This window comes from Pongo pygmaeus, chromosome 8 (assembly GCF_028885625.2).
Source record: "Pongo pygmaeus isolate AG05252 chromosome 8, NHGRI_mPonPyg2-v2.0_pri, whole genome shotgun sequence".
Taxonomy (NCBI): domain Eukaryota; kingdom Metazoa; phylum Chordata; class Mammalia; order Primates; family Hominidae; genus Pongo; species Pongo pygmaeus.
In genome coordinates, this window is record NC_072381.2 from 13,802,601 (window position 1) to 13,828,668 (window position 26,068).

Genomic DNA, 26,068 nt, shown 5'->3' on the forward strand with positions numbered 1-26,068 from the left:
TTCAGGGCACCTGATCTCTTTCGTGTGTTGATAAAGAGCAAGTGCTTGGCCAGGACACAGCCTTTTTTCTTGCACCCTGAGACATCCTAAGACACTGGCTGTTTCACCTGCCCCAGTGTATTTGCTGTCTTCATCAGCTCTCTTTCTGCCCCTGACATTCTTGCCTGGCATTTTGAGTCAGCCTGAGTATAATCCAAATCGAAATGAAATGCTGTCTGGAAATCTTACCAAAGAAGCACAGTCCTACTTCGTGCTTCCATCTCCCCACATCCCAAAGACCACCGCCTACTTTAAGAGAGAACACAGACAATTCACCTCCATAAAGGCACAGCCAGGGAAAGGAGTAGGCAGAGGTGACAGCAGATCATGGGGCTTCTCTTGAAAGGAAGACACCTCCCAGTAACGAACCCTCATCGTCCATTTACTGACTTATCCTTATGTCACTAGGATTTGAACGTCTATGACACTCTTCCGAGCTGACACAGTGAAGAACATGGAGAACTCACCCAGTCTGCCAGGTTAGGATGTGGTGGGGGCTGCTTGGGGGGGTGGCTCCAATTTCACTTGACGGTGTCGAGCTTCTCTGGCTTTGAGGTAAGGCAGCTACATGCAGGTGGTGCAAGAAAGGCAGAGAGCAGACAGGGATCAGACACAGGTGAAGGAGCTTGCGACTTGTTGGCTGACACCAACCCAGTGGCCAGAGGTCACCATTTCCAGGGATGCTGGGAAGGACCCCAGAGCAGGGTCTCAGCATCCCTATGGCATGGTCACAGTGGGCAACCATCTCTACATGTCCCCCCCCCAGCCTCTGCATCCCACCAATTCCATTTTCTCCCCACTACCATGCACCTTCATTCTGAGTCAAGCTGACCTGGGATCCTAGGTCCCCACTTTGCCACCAGGAAGTAGCCATAGGGATGGTGACGGTTTCTACAGCGGCAAAGAACCTGATGTCCCCATTTGAGCGAGACCTGAGTAGGGCTCATACAGGGAGGGCATATTTCTCTGGCCCTAGGGCATTTTCAATGTGGCCCCATTATGTAATTTTTCTCTCCATTGTGAAGAGAGGGCATCCAGAAAGGTTCTCAGAGCCTGCTCTCTCTGCTCTTTCAGGCTTATCATTGCTACTGTAGTACGCTTTGAAGGGAGCAGGGCTTTTAATAGCTCATCCAAACCTGACCACTATGCATTTACTGATGTAGGCAGCATGGAAGTCCAGTTGGAAAGATTTAGTAGGAAGTCAATCCTACTTAAATGCATCCTTTGCTTTTTTGGTAAAGGAATCCTTTCCATCAGTAAACCTCAGATACAGCTTCTTAAAAATTTTAGTCTAAAATATGTTCCAAAAGATCTACCTAATCTCTTTACATAAAGCAAATCTACTAGACCAGTGCTGCAATTTCGATAGAACATAAACCCTCCTGTTGTTTGTTGGAGATATTTACAAAATGTTGGTTCTTTATCTAATAGGGTCACAGATGATCATACTCAAGATCTTCCTGGGGAGTCAATGGCAAATTTCACTGGGCTATTTTACAGATGAAGAAGGAATATAAAGAAGGTTCTGGGACCCTGAAGTCCACGGAACACCCACCATTACCCGATCTTTGGAGCTTGTCATTTGGCCAGTGGACCCTAATAAACATGTCCACGGGGATGTGGGGATAGAATGCCGGAGCCTGGCTCGCTAGGGCATCCAGGTTCTTCCTCTTTGCCCTGCTGTCTCCAGGCACCAAGAATCTCCTGCAGTTCCCCAAAGATGAACCCCCCAGTATCTCAGGTCACTCTGTTTCCCTTGATCTTTACCAAATTCCTGACTCAGAGTTCCTCCCATTTGCTTCTGACTCTCATTTTATTCTTATGATGTTTACCATTTCTGTTCTCCTCAGTGTCCCTCTCTGAGTGCTAAGAGTATGTTAATAAGCCAGTGCTCAGACCACAGCACAAGGCAACTGCTCAGTGTCGGTCATTATCACTGTTATTAAATGTAACTTAAGGGAATGAGTGGTTTCTTCCTTTTTTTTTTTTTGTTTTTTACTTGATTCAATACCGCCCAATGCTCTTGAGTACGAGAATATAAGGTAAACTTCACAGAAAATTTCAGAGGATATCAAGGATATTGAAAACATTTAAGAAAAATAGTTTGTGGCTATGGCATAACATCATCATCGAAATGGGAAAGCCAGGAGCAGTCTAGAATTCTGTCAAACGCACAGCTCTGGCACTCTGTTTATTAGCCAGTCTGCCCCCATCTGGGGAGACACTGGCCAAATCTCTAGGCTTGACCCAAGCCCATCCCCAACCCAGCTTCCTTTGCAAGCTACAGCTGTGGGCTTTCACTGGGATACTCTCCTCACTAGGGTAAAAGACACCTTTGGTTGGATAAACCCAGAGACATTCCTTTTACTTTACCTAACTTTCTTAGATTTCTGTCCTTACAAAGAGAAATGGGAGAGCTGGCCCAGTGCACTCTGGAGGGTCAGGTGCACAGTTATGGTGCAAGATTAGGGTAAGAACGGGGCGGGGTCAACAAAGGCCTGGAAGACCTCAAGTCTCCCGCATCTAACAGCAGCGTTCCCAGAATTAATGACTCCTGTTCCTCAGTGCACCCAGTTCTAAGGGTACCTCCCCGCAGCAGCCCTTGACACCGGCAAGCAGTTCGCCCTCAGGTCTTCCCGCGTGCACCTGGCCGCCCCCTCTCACCTGACGTGGCCTTGCACATCTGGGGCATCCTGGTGACCCTGCTGTGCGCCACGAAGGTGCTCTGGGAGGAGGTGCTGTACTGCGAGCCGCTGTCCGAGGAGGTGGAGCTGGTGTGCGACAGGCGGCTGTGCTCCTTGTGCGAGGCGGTGGAACGCTGGTACCACTGGCGCAGCTCGTCTGAGACGGCGGCACGGCCCACGCCCTTGTCGTGGGCGCCCTCGCGGCCCAGCGACGGAGTCCGCAGGATCTGCGATCGCGACGGCGTCAGGCGGCCCGTGTCGCCCTCGTCGCCGCCACCGCCGCCGCGCCAGCTCTCCTTGAACAGGCCGCCCGCCGTGTAGGAGTTGGACGTCTTGAACTGAGCCTTGACGCTGTAGTGACCCTCCTGGTCGCTCTCCAGGCTGCGCACCACCACGGGCGTGGCGCCGCCCTCGATGTACAGCGGGTACTCCTTGATGCGGTACTGCGAGCTGGGCTGGCTCTGGCTGTGCAGGTACACACCGCCCCCCGCGCCCCCTGCGCCCCCCGCACCCCCGCGCGCCGCCAGGTTGGGCATGCTGCCCGAGCTGGCTGAGCCCAGTGCGCCCGCCGCCCGCTGCCGCTGCCTCTGCCTCTGGCGCGCCTTGGACGGCGAGTCCTCGGCCAGCGTGGAGTAGTTGGCGTTCATCTGCGCCGGGTAGTAGTGCTCCGAGCTCGAGTGGCTGGTGCACGACGAGCAGTCGTCCATGGGGTCTGAGCCGTTGCTGCTACGAGTCCGCGGGGTGTAGAAGTCGGGGCTCCCGGTGTCGTTCTCCGAGCCCAGGAGCTTGCCCTGGGACTCCAGGCTGGAGCTCCGGTGCCTAAAGTGCAGTGCGAGGCTGTGCAGTCGGGTGGGGCTGATGTCCACCGACCTGCCGGGAGACGACCCGGGTTGGTCTGGGGGTGGGGAGTGGGCCCAAGGAGGGGTGCTCCGGGGAAGAGGGGGTCCTGAGGAGGGCACTGGGTGTCTCCACGCCGGCTCAGGCCCCAGCCCAGCAAGCCAGAGTCTCACTCAGCAGGGCTGCCCCGGGGATCCGGGAACTGCCTGTGGTTTCCAGGCAAATGAACTGCCCGTTGCGGGAGGTGAACCTGGGGTCTCCACCTTGATTCCCAGTGGGAAGTGGGACTGAAGCTAGGACTCACAGAAGGGTTTCGATTTCTGGGTTTTTGTTTTTGTTTTTGTTTTTTAAATAATTCTATAGACACAAAGAGAATCACAGAATCCTTACTCTAGTATCATGTTAAACCAGATAGGGCTGGGCACGGTGGCCCACGCCTGTAATCCCAGTGCTTCAGGAGGCTGAAGAATTGCTTGAGCCTGGGAATTTGAGACCATCCTGTGCAACACTGTAAGACCTCATCTCTTACAAATAAATTAGAAAATTAGCTGGGTGTAGTGTTGTACACCAGTGGTCCCAGCTAGTCAGGAGGCTGAAGAGGGAGGATCACTCGAGGATTCAGTAAGCTATGATCAAACCACTGCACTCCAGCCTGGGCAACAGGGCAAGACCCTGTCTCTCTTTAAAAATAAATAAATAAATAAAAAAGAGAAAACACAAACCAGATAAAATGTCCCTATTTACAGATCAGATAAAAGCAGTCCTACAGAGGCCCTTCATATAGTTTAACCAACTACTATTACAGGATCCATATAAATAGACTCCCCTTTCCTGTGAAAACTGGGAAATAGAAGGTTGGTGGCAAATGAGATAATTAAACAATGAATGATGCAAATACTTACCATACCATTACTTTATAATTCATTCTGCTCGTTTGAGTCCACTCAGGGCTTAGGGAAGTGCAAAACAGTATCACACGGCAGATGATGTTGCCCGATGCTGGGACTGCACGTGAACTTCACAGCGGCCCCACTGGCCAAGCACAGGAAGAGGCGAGTCCCACTTCCGACTGCCACTCAGAAGGGGGATGAAAGCCCCCATCACGTGGCCCTCCGTGATCTGGTTTGCTTCTTTTTAGAAAAAGGAGGTGTGGCTAGGAGCGGTGGCTCACATCTCTAATCCCAGCACTTTGGGAGGCTAAGGTGGGTGGATCACCCAAGGTCAGGAGTTTGAGACCAGCCTGGCCAACATGGTGAAACCCCGTCTCTACTAAAAAATACAAAAATTAGCCAGGCGTGGTGGTGGGTGCCTGTAATCCCAGCTACTTGGGAGGCTGAGGCAGGAGAATCGCTTGAACCCGGGAGGCAGAGGTTTCAGCGAGCTGAGATCACGCCACTGTACTCCAGCCTGGGTGACAGAGCGAGACTCCATCTCAAAAAAAAGAAAAAGGTGTGATTCACTGAAGCCTCATTTTTGCCTGGCTCTTTTGCTCTTTATGAATTTACATTTTGAAGCACTGAAGGAAGTCCAGTATAAATTTAGGCCTCAGTAGAAAGATAGAAGACCTCTTCCCGTGCTAACCCAGCCAGCCTCTGCGGCCTCTGCTTTGCTTAGGAAACTTTCCATGCTCCCTGTCTCCAGGAGCCCGGGGATTCTTTGGCTGACTCCAAGTGCCCTGTGCGTGGGTCTCTTGGCTAACGGGGGTTGACTGCTGCCAGCTTGGTTTTTTATTCCGCTTCATTTATCCTCCCAGGTTCAGGTCTGACTGTAGCTCATCCATTATTTGGGCCAGCTTGGGGCTGACAATGCCCAATTTTAAAAAGGAAGGCCTGGTCTGAGCAGGGAGGTGGCCGGAAAGCCGGGCAGACTCACCTCGTGGAATGGACGTAGTGGGGACTCCGGACCCGCAGGTCTGGCGTGGACGGCATGCTGGACTGGGAGTTCCAGTGCGGGAGGCCACGGATGGGGCTGTTTTGCAAGGAGTTGCTTCCTCCGCCTGCTTCCGCACAGCTTCCTGTGCTGGGGAAGCGCTTGTGGCTGCTGCAAAGCCAAGAATGCCACGTGGTCACCGCCAGACAGACAGCACCTTCCCTGGGGGGCCGGCTAGTTCAGGACATTGATCCCAGCGTGTGGGGAAAGCTCGCCCGTGACTCCCACCTCGCTTGGTCAGACCTCTACTGTGGTTCTCAGCCTTTCCCCAGCAGTGGGTATGCCCTCCCCGCTCCCCATCTAGGCAATATGAGACGAAGACCCTGGTCAGCCTTCTCTGTGTCAGGCAGTGTGACGGTCCTGCCCTTACAGTTTTTGTTTTCCAAGAAACAAATATTTACCTGTCCTGGCACCCCCTTGGAGCTTGGTAGGGTGATTAAAGGAAATAAGAAAAACAGAGAAGCAGACCGAAAATGCCTTCCAAAAAAAAAAAAAAAAAACCTCCCTACAAGGTCAGCCTGGTAATGAGCTGATAATACACAGCTTGGATTACAGCTGCTTGGCTGGAGAATTCTGCTGGATGAGGGGGTAGAGTTCTGAACCACTCTGCATTTGCTCCGAGTGGACTTTCACTTGCTATTTCAGAATAGCGCTGCCTGAGATTTCCTAATTAATTCCTCTGGAATTTAACAGCATTCAAACCATCTGCCATCACGTTGATTGTGGGCCAAAGCCCCAATTTCTCTGAGTCACAAAAATGTACCTCAACAGTGTCGGCAGCAGAGGGCGCTGTGAGCACAGCCCCGTGAAAGGCAAACCCCAGGCGGAGGAACTAGGTTCATGTGGATTTTGTCATCGTGGATGCTACTTGGGACAGCCCTTTGATTCTTCCAGAGCATAGAGGGAGGCCTCATTTGGCCTCATTCACGATGCAGCTCACCTGGAATGGCTGTGAGAGGAGCGCTTCTTGACCTTCTCATAGGGTTCGTCTAAAGAGGACTCACTCCACATTTTGGGCTTGATGGGTGACTTGTCATAGTCGTTGCGGTGATAGTGCATCTGTCGGAGTCCCTCCAGGGACTGGGGAGGAGGAGGCCTGTTGTGCGACGGTGGCCGAGGAGGGAGTCCCTTGTGAGGAGAATGTAGGGGGGATATTGTGCTGGTAACCTGAGAGTCTTCTGCACAAAGACAGGAAGAGAGGAACTGAGCCCCGGTCATCCTTCCCACAGGCTGAGACAGAACCCCTACACCCCTCCACCTGCACCTTGGAGCCACATAGCCAAACCCACACCTTCACCCCTGTGATGAGAAACCCTGAGACTCTTCCCCAGTTGCCAAGACAAGTCAAGACGAGTCAAACCAAACCAGGGCAAGCCAAACCTCCACTGCAGGCGGGATTGCATGGGAAGAGACGCGTCACTTTTGATTAGACACGAATGAAGCCTGAACGTCATTAAATACCACCACCAAATGACTGCTTCACACCAAACAGCAAAATGTAGTTACTGATCTAGTGTTAAGTTGTCTTTCAACAGATGCTAAGCATCTGATTCACTTTGGGAGGGTCTGAGTTCTAGGAGAGTTTTGTCTGTTTCATCTGCTGCTAGATCCTCAGCCGACACATAGTAGGTGCTTGATAACCATTGGTTGGAGAAGAAAAAATGAGGGTCTATATGTCCATTGTAAATACCTGCTGGGTGGATCAGGTGTCTACTCTGTTTTTTTTCCCCCCAGAGCTGTGTTTATTCTCTTTTAATCTGTTCCTGTATATTTTAATTTTGAAACTGCCTTAACTTCTTTAAGGAGATGAGCTACAAAGATATGTATTAATAAATGATTCCCTGCCTCCAGGAAAGGAATGATCTAACACGTCAGTGCGCTAGAGGACTTTCAGAAAAAGCAAATTCAGTGAGCCTAGGAGGTGCTGTGGGAGAGGCTGGTCTTGAAGGGGCTTGAGCAGTGGGCAGGCAAAGAGGAGGAGGAAGGAAAGGCTTGAACCAAAGTGTGGAGGCCCTGAGGGCAGGGTACCAGCTGCAGGCAGGAAAGGCTTGAACCAAAGTGTGGAGGCCCTGAGGGCAGGGTACCAGCTGCAGGCAGGAAAGGCTTGAACCAAAGTGTGGAGGCCCTGAGGGCAGGGTACCAGCTGCAGGCAGGAAAGGCTTGAACCAAAGTGTGGAGGCCCTGAGGGCAGGGTACCAGCTGCAGGCAGGAAAGGCTTGAACCAAAGTGTGGAGGCCCTGAGGGCAGGGTACCAGCTGCAGGCAGGAAAGGCTTGAACCAAAGTGTGGAGGCCCTGAGGGCAGGGTACCAGCTGCAGGCACATCCAGGCGGGCAGGGGCTGGTGAGGAGGGGCAGTGGGAGTAAGGGAGGAGCTCTGGCCAGCACAGCCGCCTTCTGTGCGCACCATGTGAGCCAAGAGCCTGACTGATGGGGGCCTGGAATTCCGAGCTGAGGAGTTGAGATTTTGAAAAGCCACAAAACTTTGCAACGTCTTAAGCACGGATGCATCAGGGTGAAAAATCCTGTTTTAGAACTATTCACCTGGCAGCGTTCTAAAACTAGAAAGGAAGGGAGAGAGACTAGAGAGGGGGATGAATAAGGACTTCAGGCTAGGGCAGGTCAGCATTGAGAAGAGAGAGGAGGGAACAACTCAGGCTTCACGGGGAAGGCAGAGATGGGAGGTGGAGGGGAAAAAAGCACAGAAGCAAACCTTACAAACAACCAACTACCATTCACTTGCCCCTAAATCCATTTCCAGCGACTTGTTTTACAGCCTAATTGTCAGTCCCCCAGCCGTGGACACCCACTATGCACCCACTCCTCCTTTGCCCTCAAATCAGTAAAGGAAGAGTCCCCAGAAAGAGACCCTGCAGTGGGACTGTGGCAAAAGGATGTGCCGACACCTGTGAGGGAAGTCCAGGGGTCTGCATCTGGAACATGGGGAAGAAGCTGGAATCACGGAATGATATCTCAAAATTACCCCGTGACATTACCTATTGCTCCAGGCACCCCTGTACTACCAAGGAATCTCTCAATTTTTCTTCCCTTTCCAGGGGAGCCTGGGGTACTCAGAGGCCAACTGCAGGGCTGGGATCTCTGATGCTCAAGCCCCCCATTTCCTTGTAGCCCAATGGCCTCCCCGGCTTGTAATGAAGCAGACAAATATATTCCAATCTGATTTCTAATAGCACAGCCAAGGTGACTGGGTAAATAACCCGCCAGACTTTCCTCACATCAAGAGCAATCATTATTATTATTGCAATTATCATTATTACTATGACTAGTGTGGACCTTTCATGTTTTCCATCTGAACAGCCACTTATCACTGCCTGAGGTTTCCCTACAGGGCAAAAAAATTAACTGCCACTTAATATATTTCCATATAATTAATGCACCCGCCTCCCAGTAGGATGGTTAAACATCCACAGGAGTATTCTCATATGGTTCTGGGTTTGGAATTCTTTCTTCCCCGACGTATGGTGGTGATGGGGGTTGGGGGAGGGATCGGTTCTGTTTTTTTTTAAGAATTTCCCAAGAAAATATCCTGCTAACTGCCAGGTTTTAAGAGTTCAATGGAAAATAATAAGACAGTTTTCCAGCCTGAGTGTGTATCTACTGGGATACCTCCCCTCTTACTTTCACTGCTGTCTTGGGAAGCAACAGAGGGTGTGTTCCATTTCTTCTCACGATCCTTAGACTCTCCTAGTGGGTTTCAATCTTTGATTTGTGATCTAAATCAATTTCTACCCTTTTCCTTTAGATACCATGAATATGTAAAAGGAAGCTATGCCTAGTGTGTAGATTCTCTGTCTGGCTAAACATGTGGTTTTGGGCCAGGTATGGTGGCTCCTGCCTGTAATCCTCCCAGCACTTTGGAAGGCCGAGGTGGGTGGGTCGCTTGAACCCAGAAGCAACATGGCAACCCCAGTCTCTACAAAAAAATACAAAAATTAGCCAGGTGTGGTGGCATGCTGTAGTCCCAGCTACTAGGGAGGCTGAGGTGGAGGAATCACTTGAGCCTAGGAGGCAGAGGTTGTAGTGAGCCAAGATCATACCACTGCACTCCAGCCTGGGCAATAGTGTGAGACCCTGTCTCAAAAAAAAAAAAGTTTTTGGCTTCTAAAAAAGTAAAGCACCACTCACTGATGAAAAGCTCTAATACACATGGGTTTATGCAGCACCTACCCGCTCCCAACCAAATAGGTGAATACTGGGAAATGAGAGAGCTTGCAGGGAGCCCAGCTGCCTTTTGCCCTGGCTCTTGCCTTTACACAAGGCAATCCCCAGACTACATAGAAATTCATCTCTGTTTACTCTGAGCTCCAGGTTTGTAAGCAGGAAATGCATAAACCTACCATCCTCAAGAACAAGGGCATCTGAGAGGGAGCTGTCTTCACTGGCAATGTTTCCATCTGAGAAGACAAAAAGCAACAGCCTATGAGTTCAGCACATTCCTTCAGCAAAGCCCTATCTGTAAAAATAGCATGTCTACTACCACCTCATACCTTTCTCTTCCTAACCAGAAACAACCCACCAGATACAATAAAAATGCTGTTGGGTGTTTCTTTTGACAGTCCCTGTGGCATGTCATTGGCTCAGCCTCCCCACCCCGACACTGCCATGTGCCCTAGCCTTTGTGTGTTTGTGCCCTGGTTTCATAGAATACTGCAATGCAGAGTGGCTTCATATCGAATATAAAGGCTGCCCCAGCCTGATTAAACCACATCATTGTCCCTGCACAAACCCAGGGCGTGTACCAGCAAAACCAAAGGATGCGAACTGCTTTTGATTCTACAAATGTGAAACTAGGGTAGGCACTTTGCTTTGTTTCTGTGGCAATAAATGGTTTCTCAATAAACTTTGTAAGTCATTAGTAGAGAAAACAAGCGTGCTAAATACAGGCTCCATCTCTCCAAAGCTTATTTTTATAGATGCCATTCAATTAACCGGGAGAACACGCCCAAAAGGGAGACAGTAAAATAATCCTCCCTGTTTCACTGCTGGGGAAACTGAGGGGTAGGAAGGGAAGAGAGGTTTGTCTGAGGTGGTTTTGCTCTCCGGCAATGCGAGCAAAGGTCCCAAGTCTTCAGATTCCAAGTTTGGTGTTTTATCTCTTAAAATAATATGCTAAGGAACTAGCAAGAACCTTAATTACTCCTCTAGTTCAAGTGGGTCCTTGGATGTTTCTGTAGGAAACATGTTTCTGTTGGGAACCCCTAAGTGCCTTGGAGGGGGCAGAGGGTCTCAAATGGAGTGTCAGAACGAGGCTGGCTGAGGGAGCTTTACTAGGAGGTAGGGGAAAAGTTGTGTGGTCTTGGCCAAGGACAACAGGATGAGATAGGGAAAGAAGGTCATTCCAAATTTCCTAGAGCAAAAGAATTTTTAAAAATTCTCTTTTTAACTAGAAATTCACTTTATTTATGTCGCATGATGGACTATGAGCAACCAGGAGCTCTGACTTGGGCATCTTGGAATGTTCAGCACATCATTGCTACGTTAGGATGCTCACGAGTTTAGGCTGCAAATCTGTATCTATCTATATTTATCTATCTATGTAATTGTGGTGAAATATATATAACATCACATTTACCATGTTAACATTTTTTTTTTTCAGAGATGAGTCTTGCTATATTGCCCAGGCTGGCACGCATGGTTACTCACAGGTATAATCATAGCGGACTACAGTCTCAAACCTCTGGCTCAAGTAATCCTTCTCCCTCAGCCTCCTGAGTAGCTGGGACTATAGGTGCATGCCAACATGCCGAGCTTAACTATTTTTTTGTTTGTTTGAGATAGAGTTTCGCTCTTGTTGCCTGGGCTGGAGTGCAATGGCGCAATCTTAGCTCACTGCAACCTCCGCCTCCCAGGTTCAAGCGTTTCTCCTGCCTCAGCCTCCTGAATAGCTAGGATTACAGGCATGCGCCACCACGCCTGGCTAATTTTTGTATTTTTAGTAGAAACACGTTGGTCAGGCTGGTCTTGAACTCCCGACCTCAGGTGATCCACCCGCCTCAGCCTCCCAAAGTGCTGGGATTACACGTGTGGGCCACCGCACCCAGCCCCAGCTTAACTATTTTTAAGTGTACAGTTCATTGGCATCAAGCATATTCCCATTGTTGTGTAACCGTCACCACCATCCATCTTCTGTTTGAATAATATTTTCATGTTTCCAGACTGAAACTCGGTATCTATTAAGCAGTAATTCCTCATTCCCCTGTCCCCTAAGCCCCCCATAGTAACCACTATTCTACTTTCTGTCTTTCTAGAGCAAAGGTGTTTTAAACACACATACACTTGGAGGAAAGAATGCTTGATATATATTTTCAAGAATTCACTGACTTAGACAAGAAGGATTCTAACAGTTTAGGAGACTTGATGCTTTTTGGGTGGATTTTGGGGGATTTCCTTCTAGAATTTACCAAAGGTCATCACCCAAATTGCTAACCCCTGATTGGAGCTCAGGGTTCCAGACAATCCGATGGTCCAGTCTCCCCAAGCCTCAGCTCTTGGGATAGGAGGCCCCTGGAAGCATAGGGGCCAGCGGGTTGGCAGGGGCTGCTCGAAGACAGGGATCACTGCTGCTGTGTACCCCAGCCCCTCCTGTCCTTCCAGACTTGAGTAGGGGTGGTCAGGTCCCTGAGAGTGTCAGAGCCTGGGCTAGCCCAGTCAACTCAGCTCAGTTCACAGTGAGGGCTGAGAAGAATGCTAGCTCCTGGCTGCAGGTTCTCCCAGGGAGGAAACCAATAGTGATACCAACAGTTTGATTCGTACAATCCCTTCATCTGTGTCTGAGTCCACTTGGTTTCTCTCGTGTGGGATCAGGCCTTACTCGCTTCATTTTATGGATGGACAAATGAAGGCAGCGGGCAGTTAGGCAGCTGCTCAGGTCATGCAGGGACCACTCATGGGACCTGGCGTCTGGTTCCCGGGGCCCGGGCATGGGAGTGGGGCAGGGGCAGCCCGGTTGGCACTGACCGTCTATGATCAGCGATGCCCTCTGGGTGGGTTTCTTCCCAGACTTGATGCGGTTCTCATTGATTGCATTTTCAATCTCCTGCAGTTTCTTCAGTGCATTCAGATACGAGGTTTTCCTTTGTTTCTTCAGTTTTTTGCTGACGTTGGGGTCACTGGCTAGGCGGCGGGCGGCCTCCGTAATCTGGGACTGAATGGCAAACTCTCGTTCCAGGCGTTCCAGCTCAGCTTCCTGTGGGAGGGAAAGCGCCGGTTTGGGTTACTGGGGATGCTGAGCAGGGAGACCCTCATCCTTCCCTGCCCTGTCTCCTCCCCAAGGCAAGCCCAGTTCCTTGGGAGACACTCTTAAGAGTAGCCCCATTCCTAAAATCTTCACCCACTGAAGTCCCCAGGCACACCCACTGATGTAACCCTTGCTCCTGTTACTTTCTGGAGACAAGTGTCGGTCTGAATGCTGTCACCATCGCTGAGAACAGAGTTCCCACGCTGCAGGTTTAGAGATCGCTTGCCTGTGTTTCAACTGTCTCCAGCAAGGTTCATCAAGACGAACCAAAGCCTTTGGAGAGATTCAGAGCCCATTTGATTGCCACTTCCTTTCCATTTTGGACGTAGGATGCAGCAGGATTTTTAGTTTCTTTATGCCATTCTTCTCTGTGGACTTGCTACCAAGGAGCTCACACACGCAGCTAATGCATGGGCCTCTGACTCTCATACTGTGTGCCCCTCACGTGCATCTGACTCACAGGCCTCTGACTCACATATCTTGTCTTTCCCCGTATCCCCACTCACCCGTGTGTCTTTTGGGAGCTTTTTTTTTTTTCTTTCTTTTTTTTTTTTTTTGAGATGCATCTTGCTCTGTCACCCAGGCTGGAGTGCACTGGTACAATCGCTGCTCACTGTAACCACCGCCTCCCAGGTTCAAATGATTCTCCTGCCTCAGCCTCCTGAGTAGATGAGATTACAGGCACCCACCACCACACCCCGCTAACTTTTGTATTTTTAGTAGAGATGGGGTTTCACCATGTTGGCCAGTCTGGTCTCGAACTCCTGACCTCAGTCTATCCTTCCGCCTTGGCCTCCCAAAGTGCTGGGATTACAGGTGTGAGCCACCACGCCCGGCCTTGGGAGCTCATTTTGCAAGCTCTGGCTGTCCCTCTCCCATCTGCCTATTCATGGATACTCCGCTAGGCTACACCTAGGCCCTTCTAGGGGCACAAATGGACAGTGGGTGGTGGTGGAGGCAGTCCCCCTCCCACCCCACTCCCCCCAGCTCACTTGATGTCCTTCCCCTCTTTTTATTGTAGCTCCCTCCCACCTCTATCCTTCCTTTAGCCAAGAAGTACAGATGGATGAGATTCTCCTCAGAGTTTTGGGACCTGGAAGAATGAAGCTGTGGCTGTCAAAAATGCCTGGTGGACCTAGCGGATGACACCTAGACAGCATGTTTGCTGCTGTCCTCTGTGCTGACCAAGCCTCTCCTCTGCAGATGTATGTACACCAGCTGCTGAGGGATGGGGGGAGGCAGCTCGTGCATGTGTGCATGAGGATCTGGGGGTGAATGCGGAATCCCCCGCAAAGCGTCAGATTGTTCATTTTTCTATTTCCTCTCTTCTCTAGTAAAACCCCTCCGGATCAGAGCTAGCTCTAAACAGCACCTTGTCGGTTGAGATTTTGAGCAGTGAGCTGTCTCACTGACAGGGTCCTGCAAGGTGGGCATACTTGGGAGCCTGAAGGAGACATAGAATATTTGCCTAACCCCACAGCTAGTAAACCCAGGACAAATGCATCGGCAGCTTCTCGAGGCCAGGGAGAGAGAGCACACATCTTGCCCTAGAAAATTCACGGACACGCTGAAATTTGATGGGAACTGATCTAGCCAAATAGGAGGAGATCAATTGTTTGCTAGAATCAACAGATCTTCCTGTTTAGTGGCTCAGTAAAATATCCTTGCCTCTGGGCACAATGCACCAAGCTGGAGGATGCCATCAAGGAGAAGTTCTTTGCCTGATCTCATTGACTTTTGAGCACTTTAAGCCTAAAAGGAGCAAGAACAAGAAGCGAGAGGAAAAGGTGAAGGTTAAAGAGAACTATTTCGGAGATAATAAACTCCTTCTGAATCCTGCCAAGGCTGGCTACACTGTTCTCTCAGAGGGAGAAGAATATCAACATGGACTCCCGCCTGGGGTCTTGAAATAGGCAAGTCACCAAGGGACAAAGACTGTTCTGTGAGTTTGGGCTCCCTGGGGCAGCTGTTCCTGAGCTGTTACAATGTCCCTGGCGCCAGACACTGATTCAGAGTTTTGTGGGGAGCACAGGACAAATTCTCACTATTTAAACTAAGACAAGTCCAAGGCTGAATGCCCTGTCCATGCAAACGTCTGCGTGTTATACGAACTGGGAAGCAAAGTGTGTTTCCAGGAGCCACACTAGACACCAGGTGACCATCTTATGCTTCTCAGAGGAACCCCGCAGAATGCCAGCTGCTCCTGTGTTGGTTCCTTTTACGAACGTAGGAAAGATCATGTGTTGAGACAGGTAAGGAAGCACATGGCTAGGGCATTCTCAGGGAGCTAAAGTCCTGCGGTACTGAGAAGTGTGAAAGGTGTGGTGGGACTCTGAGAAGACCAAGGAGGGTGCTGGGGGAACTCCCTAAAAGTGGGGTCCCTTTTTAAAGCTTAAGGGCCAGGTATCTGCCCAGCAACAGGGGGAGCTGAAGTTCCTCCCTAGGGTGGCTCTGATGACCAGCAGGATTTGGAAATACCTGACCTCAATCCCATCCTCCGTCCTGCGGTTCCTGCCTACGGTGTGGCACCCCTCCTTTGAGATTTCATCTCCCCTACAAGCAACTGTTTGCTGAGCATCACAAGTGCCAAGTACTGAGTGGTGTGTTTTACATACACTGGCTCATTCAATCCCAGGGACACCCCAAGAAGTAAGGGCTATGAGTTCCATTTTACAGACCAGGAACTGCCTAACTGAGCTTTAGTTTCTTGTGGTATTTTTTTTCTTTTTTGAGACAGGGTCTCAGTCTGTCACCCAGGCTGGAGTACAGTGGCACAACCTTGGCTCACCGCAACCTCCGACTCCCGGGTTCAAGCGATTCTCGCCTCAGCCTCCTGAGTAGCTGGGATTACAGGCACACACCACCATGCCTGGCTAATGTCCGTATTTTTTTGGTAGAGATGGGGCTTCACCATGCTGGCCAGGCTAATCTCGAACTCCTGACCTCAAGGGATCTGCCCACTATGGCCTCCCAAAGTGCTGGGATTTTGCAGCAAAAGGTGTGAGCCACCACGCCCGGCCACATGAGCTTTAGTTTTAATTGAAGCACATTGGTGTGTCTACCAGTGTCCCAGGACCTGCCCCTGCAGATCTCAGGAGATTCCTCTAACACTTAGATGGGCCACAAGCACGTGGGTTCCTCTCTGAATTCACCCTCACCCTAATCCTACCTACCCCAGGTGTCCGTTTCTCCCAATCACTTTCTTAAAAGACTAAAAATGTACAGCATTCCTTTTTCCCCTGGCTCTAAGTCCTGACCTTTTAAGGCCTCTGTTCAAGAGCATGTTAATTAGTAACTTCCTTCAGAAGAAATTTGGGAAAGCATTTCCTGGGCAGGAGCCCTGGGCCTCAGGGTATACCTGGCCTTTACTTTCTCTTGGCCTGGGGCTGGATTCTCATTAACCAGCCAGAGATTCAAGTCTTTGTGTGTGTGTGTGTGTGTGTGTGTGTGTGTGTTTTTTTTTCTGTTTGTTTTCTCCCCAAATCTGAAGTCTCCAGCCCCAACTTGACCCGTGTTCATTCCAAAGGATGGACGTAGCTTCTCCAAACACACACAAACAAGGCCAGGGCCGCCCAAGCATCCTGCACACATTTTTGGAGGGATGTGAGTAGCCACGTGAGGCTATGACCACGGGGCGGTGGACCCTACTGGTCTCTCCCCAGCCAATGTACCCTTGGCACCTGATGCCATGGCCTAAGTTTTCCTTCTCTTCCACAGATCAGACATCAAGCTTGGCTCTGAGTCACTGAGGGCTGAGAGGCCATTACGAAGCCAAATACACGTGAATGCTACTGGAATGTTCTCCCCAAGCTCAACGTGGCTGCTCGCGCTAGGCCCACAGTGTCAGACGAGCAACTTCGACAGACACCCAAATGCCTGCCAATGCAAGCAAACTACTCCTACCGAGGGGAACCACATACTGACCGGCCAGCTCACTCAAGAAAAGGTATGAGCGAAAATACTGGCATTAGGCAGAAATGAAGAAACTGGTACACAAAACTTGGAAGGCCTGACCAATGGGAAAAACAAAGATAACGTGAGAGAATCCAACAACAGAAAGGAAGGACGCACCTCTCCTTTGGGCAGGATTTTCTGTTCATCCAGTTTGAAGGCTGTTCCTATTCTTCTCCGAACAATGGGTGGTTCCTCCCCTGGATCCAGGGGATATTCTACTGGCAGCTTGCCCGTGAGCTCCTGCATATGTGAAATGGCATTCGGAGTAAGCATAAATCAGAGTGGGGCGTGTCTGCTTCCTAGAACACACACACACACACACACACGCAAACAGACGTACACAAATGCATGCATGCACTTTGATACAGGTCAACGCCTACGCTAGAAATGTTCACATTAAGCACTATGCCTAAATAAGAGTTCAAGAAATGAAATTTCATTTCTCTAACAATGTCTCACGTAGAATAGTTGCACTTCCAAAGTTTTTTCCAAAGTAAATTTCTGTGAGGTAAACATAATTGCCATTTTGGCTTTCATTATAAAACTTGAATTTCATCCATTCGTTAATTGAACAAATATTTCCTGCCTGCCTGCTTCCTCTGCGCCAGGCAAGGTCACCCAGCCAGTGAGTTCTCAGGTCTCTTTAACTCCAAATCCCGTGCTCTTGACACTGCATCAAATATTCCTGCTCAAATATCTAAGTTTAAAGTTTCCTTCAAATGAATTTTCACAAGAGGAGTGGTGTCTATATGGCAAATCCCAGAAAAGTGCATACATAAATAATTAGAAATCGAGCAAGGGTAGTAACCTACTCTGGCAAGATGCTACAGGAATAGGCTGCGCTTAAAAGACATTAAACTGTTTAATTTAAACGTTTCAGTAGAATGGCTGGGCACAGTGGCTCATGTCTGTAATCCCAGCACTTTGGGAGGCCAAGGCAGGCGGATCTCTTGAGATCAGGAGTCCGAGACCAGCCTGGCCAACATGGTGAAACCCTGTCTCTACTAAAAATACAAAAATTAGCTGGGCGTGGTGGTAAGCGCCTGCAATCCCAGCTACTTGGGAAGCTGAGGCAGGAGAATCGCTTGAACCCGGGAGGCGGAGGTTGCAGTGAGCCAAGATCATGCCACTGCACTCCAGCCTAGGTGACAGATCGAGACTCTGTTTATTAAGAAAAAAACTTCAGTAGAAACTGAACATATAATCCATGTTATTGACAAGGTTACTAAAAAAACACCTGTTTTGTGTATTTTGGGCCCTGGAAATCTACTTGTTATGGGTACAAGGACAGTGAATTTAGTTAACAGACCTCCATAGTGACAGTGATCCTGGTTAAAGGCTAAGGATCTGGGGGTGATTCAAGATTAGAATCAGGCTCTCTGTGAGTGAGTTGTATCAGGGCTGAACAATGATCAAATCAGTCAGTGGCTGCCCTGCACTGTGGAGGCCAGGCATCAAATGCAAGAAGTCACTTCCAGAGACCAGAAAAAGCTGGGGGACCAAAGCTTGGCACTTCCAGGCCAAGCCCAGCTCGGCTTTTCTAGCCCCAATCAATGCAGATGCTGCACAAAGACTCAAGGAGCTGCTCTGACAAGGAAGTTCAGAAGGCTCTTCTCAGGAATATCCATCATCCACACAGAAAGCTTTTGCGCAGGGCAGCCCAGGGCTGAATGCCCAGCAGGCGGGAAAATCCAAATCATGAGAGAGTGATTCTGGCCCTTCTTCTCCAACTGCTGTGTGCTGTGTGCACATGTGTGTGCATGTATGCGTGTGCGGCCGTGTGTGCATGTGTCCCTGTGTACGTGTGTGCAGGTGACATGAGCATAAGTGACGGACACATACTCCGTCACTCGCCTGCTTCTCCCTCGCTGTGTTCAGATCGCTGGGAAATGACCCCGTGGACTTTATATTCCTCAGTGTAAGCATTTCAGAGCACAATGGCCAACTATCTGAGTATCGAACTCTCTGCAATTTTCTTCCCTGGTTTTTTCTTAAAAAAAAAAAAAAAATGTGGTTCAAATGTCTCCAAAGTAGTTAAGTGTTTATTCTGCAACTTTTTTTAAATCTGCTTCCCTAAAGGTCTATCTATAAATAACACAACTATTGAGGGTTTTATATTGTCAGGACTTGATTTTTTTTTTTACTTAGAAAATTCCAAAAAGGAGGGAAAAGTTGTTAAAATTGCCATGGATTTGTAACTCTAAACTGTTTGTGGTTTAAAAAATGAGGCTACTGATTTTTTTCACCATCCACTTGAAGGTATTTGAGTCGAAGTCTTGATTCTCCAGATATTTAATCTGATTTCTTGTGTAACTGGAGCTGGATGGTGAAGATGTAATTTAACACTCTGCAGTGGGGCCTCGGCTTGGTGCCTCCCTATATCCTGCCAAATGCTCTCCCCCTCCCTCATTCTAGTTGCCCCCCTCCCCAGGGGTCAAGCAGTGCTTCTTGATACTCTGAGCTGAGGGGAGAGATACAGGAACAGCACAGATTTAGCAAGACCTCCCCCCAGCCCTTGACTACACAAGCGTCAAGAGGCTATGGCGGGACTAACTATAGGGAATGATCACAGGAGAAATCTACCTGCAACTGATTTCTTATTGGGTTATTTCTTCCACTCAAGTTACATTTTCTGGTGTTAACATTACAAGAAGTGGCAGCTTTGTTTTCCTTCTTTTGCTTTTGTTTTTAAGAGCGATGGTGAGATTTTTTTATAACGCATGCTCATCTTGCCCTGACATGTTCCTTACATTTTTCAAACGTGGATTCCCTGCCGGGTTTAGGGACTTTTTATTAAAAAACAAAACAAGGCTTTCCAAATTATTAAAGGCAGGCACCCAAACTCATATTTTTTCCAATCCTTCAAGCGTATTCTTTATAAAAATGTTGCTAATATTAACAGTATCACATAGCGCATTCCCCAGCCAGGCCAATTGCTTTCCTAAGATTTGCAATGGATTTGTGCTAATGTGGTTCTGCTTTGAGCTGGCTCCGGTTTCAATCAATCCAGACCGTAATTAAGCCAAGTTGAAATGTAATGTGATCTCACTCCACGGCCCCTTGTTTCATTCTTCCCGCTGCAAGGCTTTAGTATTTGGGGGAGGGGTATACGTCTCTTTGACTTACTTTGGGAACCTCTTTTGACTTCCCATTCTCAACTATTTACCGGCAAAGCTCTCTGTAAAGTTAGGTGGTGCACAGTTCCTCCTGCCCTGGAGAGCTCCCACCCCATTGTACCCATGTGCACAATACACACACGTGCACGCGCGCACACACACACACACACACACACACACACAGTCATGTGTATTGCAGTAAAACATGAAGCCTTCAAATGCTTCTAACAAATAGTCATGAAATAGACGAAGGTGGAAATGGATATTTAAATAAATAAAGACAGCAGCTTGCAACAACTTCTGTAAGACTAGCACATACATAGGGTCAAGAAAGCATTGCTCTGCTTTTTTTTTTTTTTTTTTTTTTTTTTTGAGACAGGGTCTTGCTCTGTCACCCAAGCTGGAGTGCAATGGCGTGATCACTGACTGCTCACTGCAGCCTCAACCTTCCAGGCTCAAGCGATCCTCCTGCCTCACTCTCCTGAGTAGCTGGGACTACAGACACACACCACCACCTCTGGCTGTTTTTTTTTTTGTAGAGACAGGGTCTCACTATGTTGCTCAGGCTAGTCTCTAACTCCTGGTGTCCAGTGATCCTCCTGTCTCAGCCTCCCAAAGTGCTAGCAATACAGGCATGAGCAACTGTGTCCAGCCTGCATAAAATTTAAAAATGTCATTAGGCTAAGATTTCATTTTTTAAAATGAAGAAGTTAAACACCAGATCACAGGGTCTAAAGGTGATTATGTATCAAGTGAGATCGTGGTTTCCTTGTTGACCACCAGTATTTCTCAATAGGATGTCCAAACACAAGTCTGAAATACTCTTCTTAAAAGAACAAAAGCCACCACCACAATAAACTCAGGCACAAAATCTTGGGAAGATGGTGGCCAGCCATTATGATCAATGAGGCACTATCACGTGAGGAGATGCTTTATGAAGCACCATGCAAGTATAGGGATGAGGGATCATCATTAGGACTTGTCGCTTGGACTCCCGTGGGGTCCTCTTTGGGATTTTGCCAGCACCAACTTTAACTGGTCATCATAGTGCTTCATCAACCAATTCTTTGATGGGTTTAGGGACTTTTTCTTTTACTGAAAACAAAACAAGGCTTTCCAAATAATTAAAGGCACACACCAAAACCCATATTGTTTCCAACCCTTTAAGCATATTCTTTAAAAAAAAATTCGCTCATATTAACAGTATCACATAGTGCATTCCCCAGCCAGGTCAATTACTTTCCTAAGATTTGCGCTAATGTGGTTCCACTCTAATTCTTTCTCTGACAAAGCACATTAGAGAGGTTTGGATGTTTCCAACATTTGTGTTTCAGGAGAGCGCTCGCCGCCCAGATAGGCCCTCTTTCTATCGCTACCCTTGCCTTCTGTCAAAACGATCAAATGACATCAGTCAAATGACATCAAAAAGATCAAATGACATCAGAAAGATCAGTGACAACACAGACAACACCAATTTCAACGGGATGAGCTAGGAAAGGCTTACAGCTTCTCGGAGACACAGCTTCTTTAGTTCCTCCAGCCTCTGACGCAGGGTTTCCTCCAGAGCTTCCTGCCTGGACTTCAAGGCAGCCAGCATGTCCTTCTTGGCCGACTGTGAGCTATCTGATTCCTGAGAACCTGTCAATAAACAGTGGGGTTACTTGGCCAGCTGACAGGGGACACACATCTGGACCACTGATGAATTTAACTGGAGCCCACGCTGCGGAGATGGGATTTACCCCAGGAATCAAGGGAGTGTGAAATAAAACAGGTGCTCAGTGCTCTAACTGTGAGAAGCACATTCCAGCACTGCATGGAATTTATAGCTAGTCAGAAGAAATGGCAGGAAGATAGACCCTCCTGAAAAAGAAGTTTATCTTTCTCAATTATCTTAAGAAATGTCACATACCTTTTTTAATTTTACTAGCAAATTCTAATAGACTTTACACAAGAAAGGGGGAAAGAAAAGCTCACGTCAGCAATTTTAATACACATTGAATTATTTATCTTTGTTTTTTTGGGACAGTCTCACTCTGTCACCCAGCCTGGAGTACAGTGGCATGATCTCGGCTCACTGCAACCTCCGCTTCCCAGGTTCAAGTGATTCTCGTGCCTCAGCCTCCCGAGTAGCTGGGGTTACAGGCATCCGCCACCACACCTGGCTAATTTTGTATTTTTAGTAGAGATGGGGTTTCGCCACGTTGGCCAGGCTGGTCTCGAACTCCTGACCTCAAGTAATCTGCCTGCCTTGGCCTCCCAAAGTGCTGGGATTCCAGGTGTAAGCCACCGTGCCCAGCCCTAAAACGTATTTAAAATGTTATTTTGTTCACTTAAAAATACTTATTATTTTTGCTTAGTGCAAAGATAATGCGTGTTTATCATAAAAACCCTGAAAATGTAGACAGGTATAAGAAATAGTCCATTAACTAATCACCCAGAAATACCCATTGCTATGCATTTTCTTTTGGCCTTTTTTCTAAGTACATATATTTAAAAAATAAAATTAGAATGCTATTGTATTTTTTAACTTCATGTTTTGTATCATGAGCAAATTCCCTCCTAATAAAAGTTACACATATTTTAACATGTTTTCCTGGGTAAAACATGATGATTCAAATAGCAGAGTGCTAGATAGGAAACCTTTGTGGAAGGCAAACTTCAAACCAAACAAAAGGAAAATAAGCTGAAATGCCATCTGGAGGAATTTAGGTTAGACCAAAGGAGTAATTTCTGGGCGGCCAGTGTTTGGATTCTGAAATAACTTTCCTGCAGTGAAGCTATTGTACTTTTTCTACCTTGATGGGTTAGAAAAGGAACAGTGACTCTCTACAAAGGGAAAAGCTGATTACAACTTTTCTTTTCTTTGTTTTTTTTTTTTTAGACAGTTTCACTCTTGTTGCCCAGGCTGGAGTGCAATGGCACCATCTCGGCTCACTGCAACCTCCGCCTCCTAGGTTCAAGAGATTCTCCTGCCTCAGCCTCCCAAAGTAGCTGGGATTACAGGCGCCCGCCACCATGCCCAGCTAATTTTTTTTGTATTTTTAGTTGAGACGGGATTTCACCATGTTGGCCAGGCTGGTCTTGAACTCCTGACCTCAGGTGATCCACCCGTCTCGGCCTCCCAAAGTGCTGGGATTACAGGCACGAGCCACCACGCCCAGCCGATTATAACTTTTCTTTGCAAGCCCATCATGAGCAGAAGTGTTAGAAATGGACAGGTGTTAGTGGGTGTGCATTCAAGGGGCTCACACCATACCACTGACAACTGCATCAAAGAACTTCAAATACCTAGGGAGATTAATCTAATTAAAGATGGCAAGATCTCTACCATGAAAACTGTCCCACTCTGCTGAGAAAAATTAAAGACCTAAATAGAGAGAGAGATACACTGTGGTCAAGGATTAGAAGCTTGATGTCGTAAAGATGTCCATTCTCCATGAATCAATGCAATCCCAGTAAAACCTTGGCAGGACTTTTGATAGGAAGGAGAAAAAATTGTATTTCCATAGGAAACAATGGATTTTTTGAACAATTTTAGTAAACGGATGAGAGGATAATCCAATCAGAATTCCTAGAATCCACAGTTCTGTTTCTTCCAATGGTAGAAAAGGCAATGCAGCATCACAAAGCTAGAAAGAACTGTCCCGTGGCATCAAACAGCTCTACTTCACTTAAATTGTCCCCATAAATATACTATTCTTCTCTTTTATTTAACGTCTCTGAGCAGAAAACCCCGTACTCCATCAATTACCATACATACAGGCTCTTACAACCCTAATCACCAAGAACTCTCAATGTCTAAGAACATTTTAACTCTAACATGGGTTTTGTTCTTTCCCTCGCCTACTCAGTTTGAGCTTGAAATAGAGAATGTATCTGTCACGCAGACACATATTATCTTCATGCCTCCAAAGCAGGTAACAAATATTAGCTTGAATGAACAACCAAATAAATGTTCACAGTCATATACTTGGATGCTATAACTATCTCCTCTTCGTAACAAAAATCTAATACGCATAAGTTGTTCCATTATGGAACCTACCTTCCAAGCTTTGAATTATGTTTGTAGCTGTTTCCTGGATTTTGACATACTTCAGTTGCAGGTCTCCAAATGCAACTGGACACAAGAAAGCTTCATCCATGACCTCATGGTTCTCATGTACTAAATCCATATAGTGTCATATTCACACAGCACATCGCTGGACATTATTGCAGGTTCCCCTTTTTGAAATGGTTCAGGTTTGCTCCCTCCATAAGCCAATCACCCTGTGCTTACCAATCCTAAATTATCTCCAGTTTATGTCCCTCGAAGGTTACATGGCTAAATCATTGTGACTCTTAATCTGGTTCTCTTAGTAACAGTCACCAATCACATTTGAAGACTCAGGAACATTTACTGAAGTACTCTGTTTCATCATTGAAAGAATTAATAAGAATGTAAAACAATACTGGAAGGAAGTCAGACTTTAGATTTAAAAAACAGGCCTAGAGAAACTTGGGTCCAAGAAGATTAAAGGATTTCTAACTCAAGTGAAAAATTCATTGTTTTCCCTTTCACCCCTGCCTAACCTCTCAATAGGAAATAATGATTTATTAAGTCCAATCTAAGAATTAACTGTGTTCAGGAATGGCACAAATTACAAATGAAACTCAAGGGAGGTAAAGCACACAGTTTTTGGATGATCATGTTGCTAGTTATGGGATTAGTTAAGATTTGACCCTGAGTTCCAGGGCTCATTAATGCTACCCAAATTATTATCATTTACAATAATTAGCCTAGATACCAAGCCCACAGAAAACAGGCAAGAAAGTCTTGGCAGACTAGATGACTCAAGAGCCCCTCTCTGTATCCGCTAATGCTGGTTGGCACCACTAATGCTGGTTGGCTCTGTTTCATGCCATTAGCCTGGGAGTTACTTCAGGGCGAAGATGGTGTCTGGGTACTAAGTCAAATCTCTGCAAAATCACTGAGCCAGCCTGCCTTGGACATGCAGATTTCCACTGTGGTGGTAACTGGATGGTGGATAGAGGGTAAAACAGATCTGAGTTTGATAAAGTCAGAACCACTCACTGGATGTGTGGCCTTGGGTAAGTTACCTGCCCTCCTTAATTCATAAAGGCTGAATGAGAAAACACATCTCCAACACTTTGCACTGGGCCTGGAATAGGTCAATCCTCAAACTAGGGCAGGTTGAACATGAGTATGTGTGCGTGTGCACACACACACACATCCTGGTAGAATTAGAAAGAGAAATCATTGCAACTGCCTCTTCACTGTTGCTCAATGAAGTATCTGTCAAAGAGCTTCGTACCCCATTCAGTGTAACACTTGAGGTCCAAAGCTCACCTTTAGAAAGCAGCAATACAGAACTAGGCAGTGTTTTCTTTAAAAAAATTTTTTTAATTGACATAATATGGGGTGCACAGTGATGTTTTGGTACATATAATGTATGGTAATCAGATCAGGATAATTAGCATATCCATCATCCAAACATTGATCATTTCCTTGGGTTGGAAATACTCAATATCCTCCCTCTGGCTATTTGAAGCTATACAATACCCTACTGTTAACTATTAACATCATACAGTGCTATAGGACACTCGAACACATTCCTCCTACCTCACTGTAATTTCTGTCCTACAACAAATCTCCCCCATCTCCTACTCTGTCTACCCTTCCCAGCCTCTAGAAACTTCTGTTCTATTTTATACTTCTATGAGATCCACTTTTAAAAAATACACAGTGTTATGGCCAGGCACAGTGGCTCACGCTTGTAATCCCAGCACTTTGGGAGGCTGAGGCAGGTGGGTCACGAGGTCAGAGCGAGACCAGCTTGATCAAGATGGTGAAACCCCGTCTCTACTAAAAATACGAAAAAAAAAAATTAGTTGGGCATGGTGGCGGGCACCTGTAATCCCAGCCAGCTGGGAGGCTGAGGCTGGGAATTGCTTGAACCCGGGAGGCGGAGGTTGCAATGAGCCGAGATTGGTCCACTGCACCACAGCCTGGGCAACGGAGTGAGACTCCGTCTCAAAAAAAAAAAAACAAAAAAACAAAAAAACAGTGTTCACAAACGATGTTTCCTGAGTCCCTGGGTTAGCAGCTAGGTCTTTGGGGCAGCTATGGATGGAGGTGGGGTCAAGGAGGTTCCGTGGCTATTCTTATCCTATTCCACTCCATGTTCCTCAAAACAGAGCAGCTCCCCGTGAAACTGCTGCATGTATTCAGGTTGCCGTATTGTAACGAAAAGAGG

At 47.6% G+C, this 26,068-nt stretch overlaps 1 protein-coding gene across 22 annotated transcripts in view; it reads right to left on the minus strand.

Moving 5' to 3' along the window:
- The window catches only part of FRMD4A (FERM domain containing 4A), a 531,042-nt gene that overhangs the window by 10,178 nt on the left and 494,796 nt on the right, over positions 1–26,068 (minus strand). For 15 of the 22 annotated variants that reach the window (XM_063669580.1, XM_063669588.1, XM_063669578.1 and 12 more), the window contains 8 exons: positions 21,319–21,452; positions 16,816–16,938; positions 12,465–12,693; positions 9,845–9,901; positions 6,430–6,667; positions 5,433–5,600; positions 2,704–3,596; positions 507–603 (listed from right to left, as the gene is read on the minus strand). In XM_063669580.1, the coding sequence (XP_063525650.1) occupies positions 507–603; positions 2,704–3,596; positions 5,433–5,600; positions 6,430–6,667; positions 9,845–9,901; positions 12,465–12,693; positions 16,816–16,938; positions 21,319–21,452 (1,939 nt within the window). The remainder of the gene's footprint in view (positions 1–506; positions 604–2,703; positions 3,597–5,432; positions 5,601–6,429; positions 6,668–9,844; positions 9,902–12,464; positions 12,694–16,815; positions 16,939–21,318; positions 21,453–26,068) is intronic. The other 7 variants (XM_063669577.1, XM_063669573.1, XM_063669581.1 and 4 more) reach the window with 3 other exon arrangements.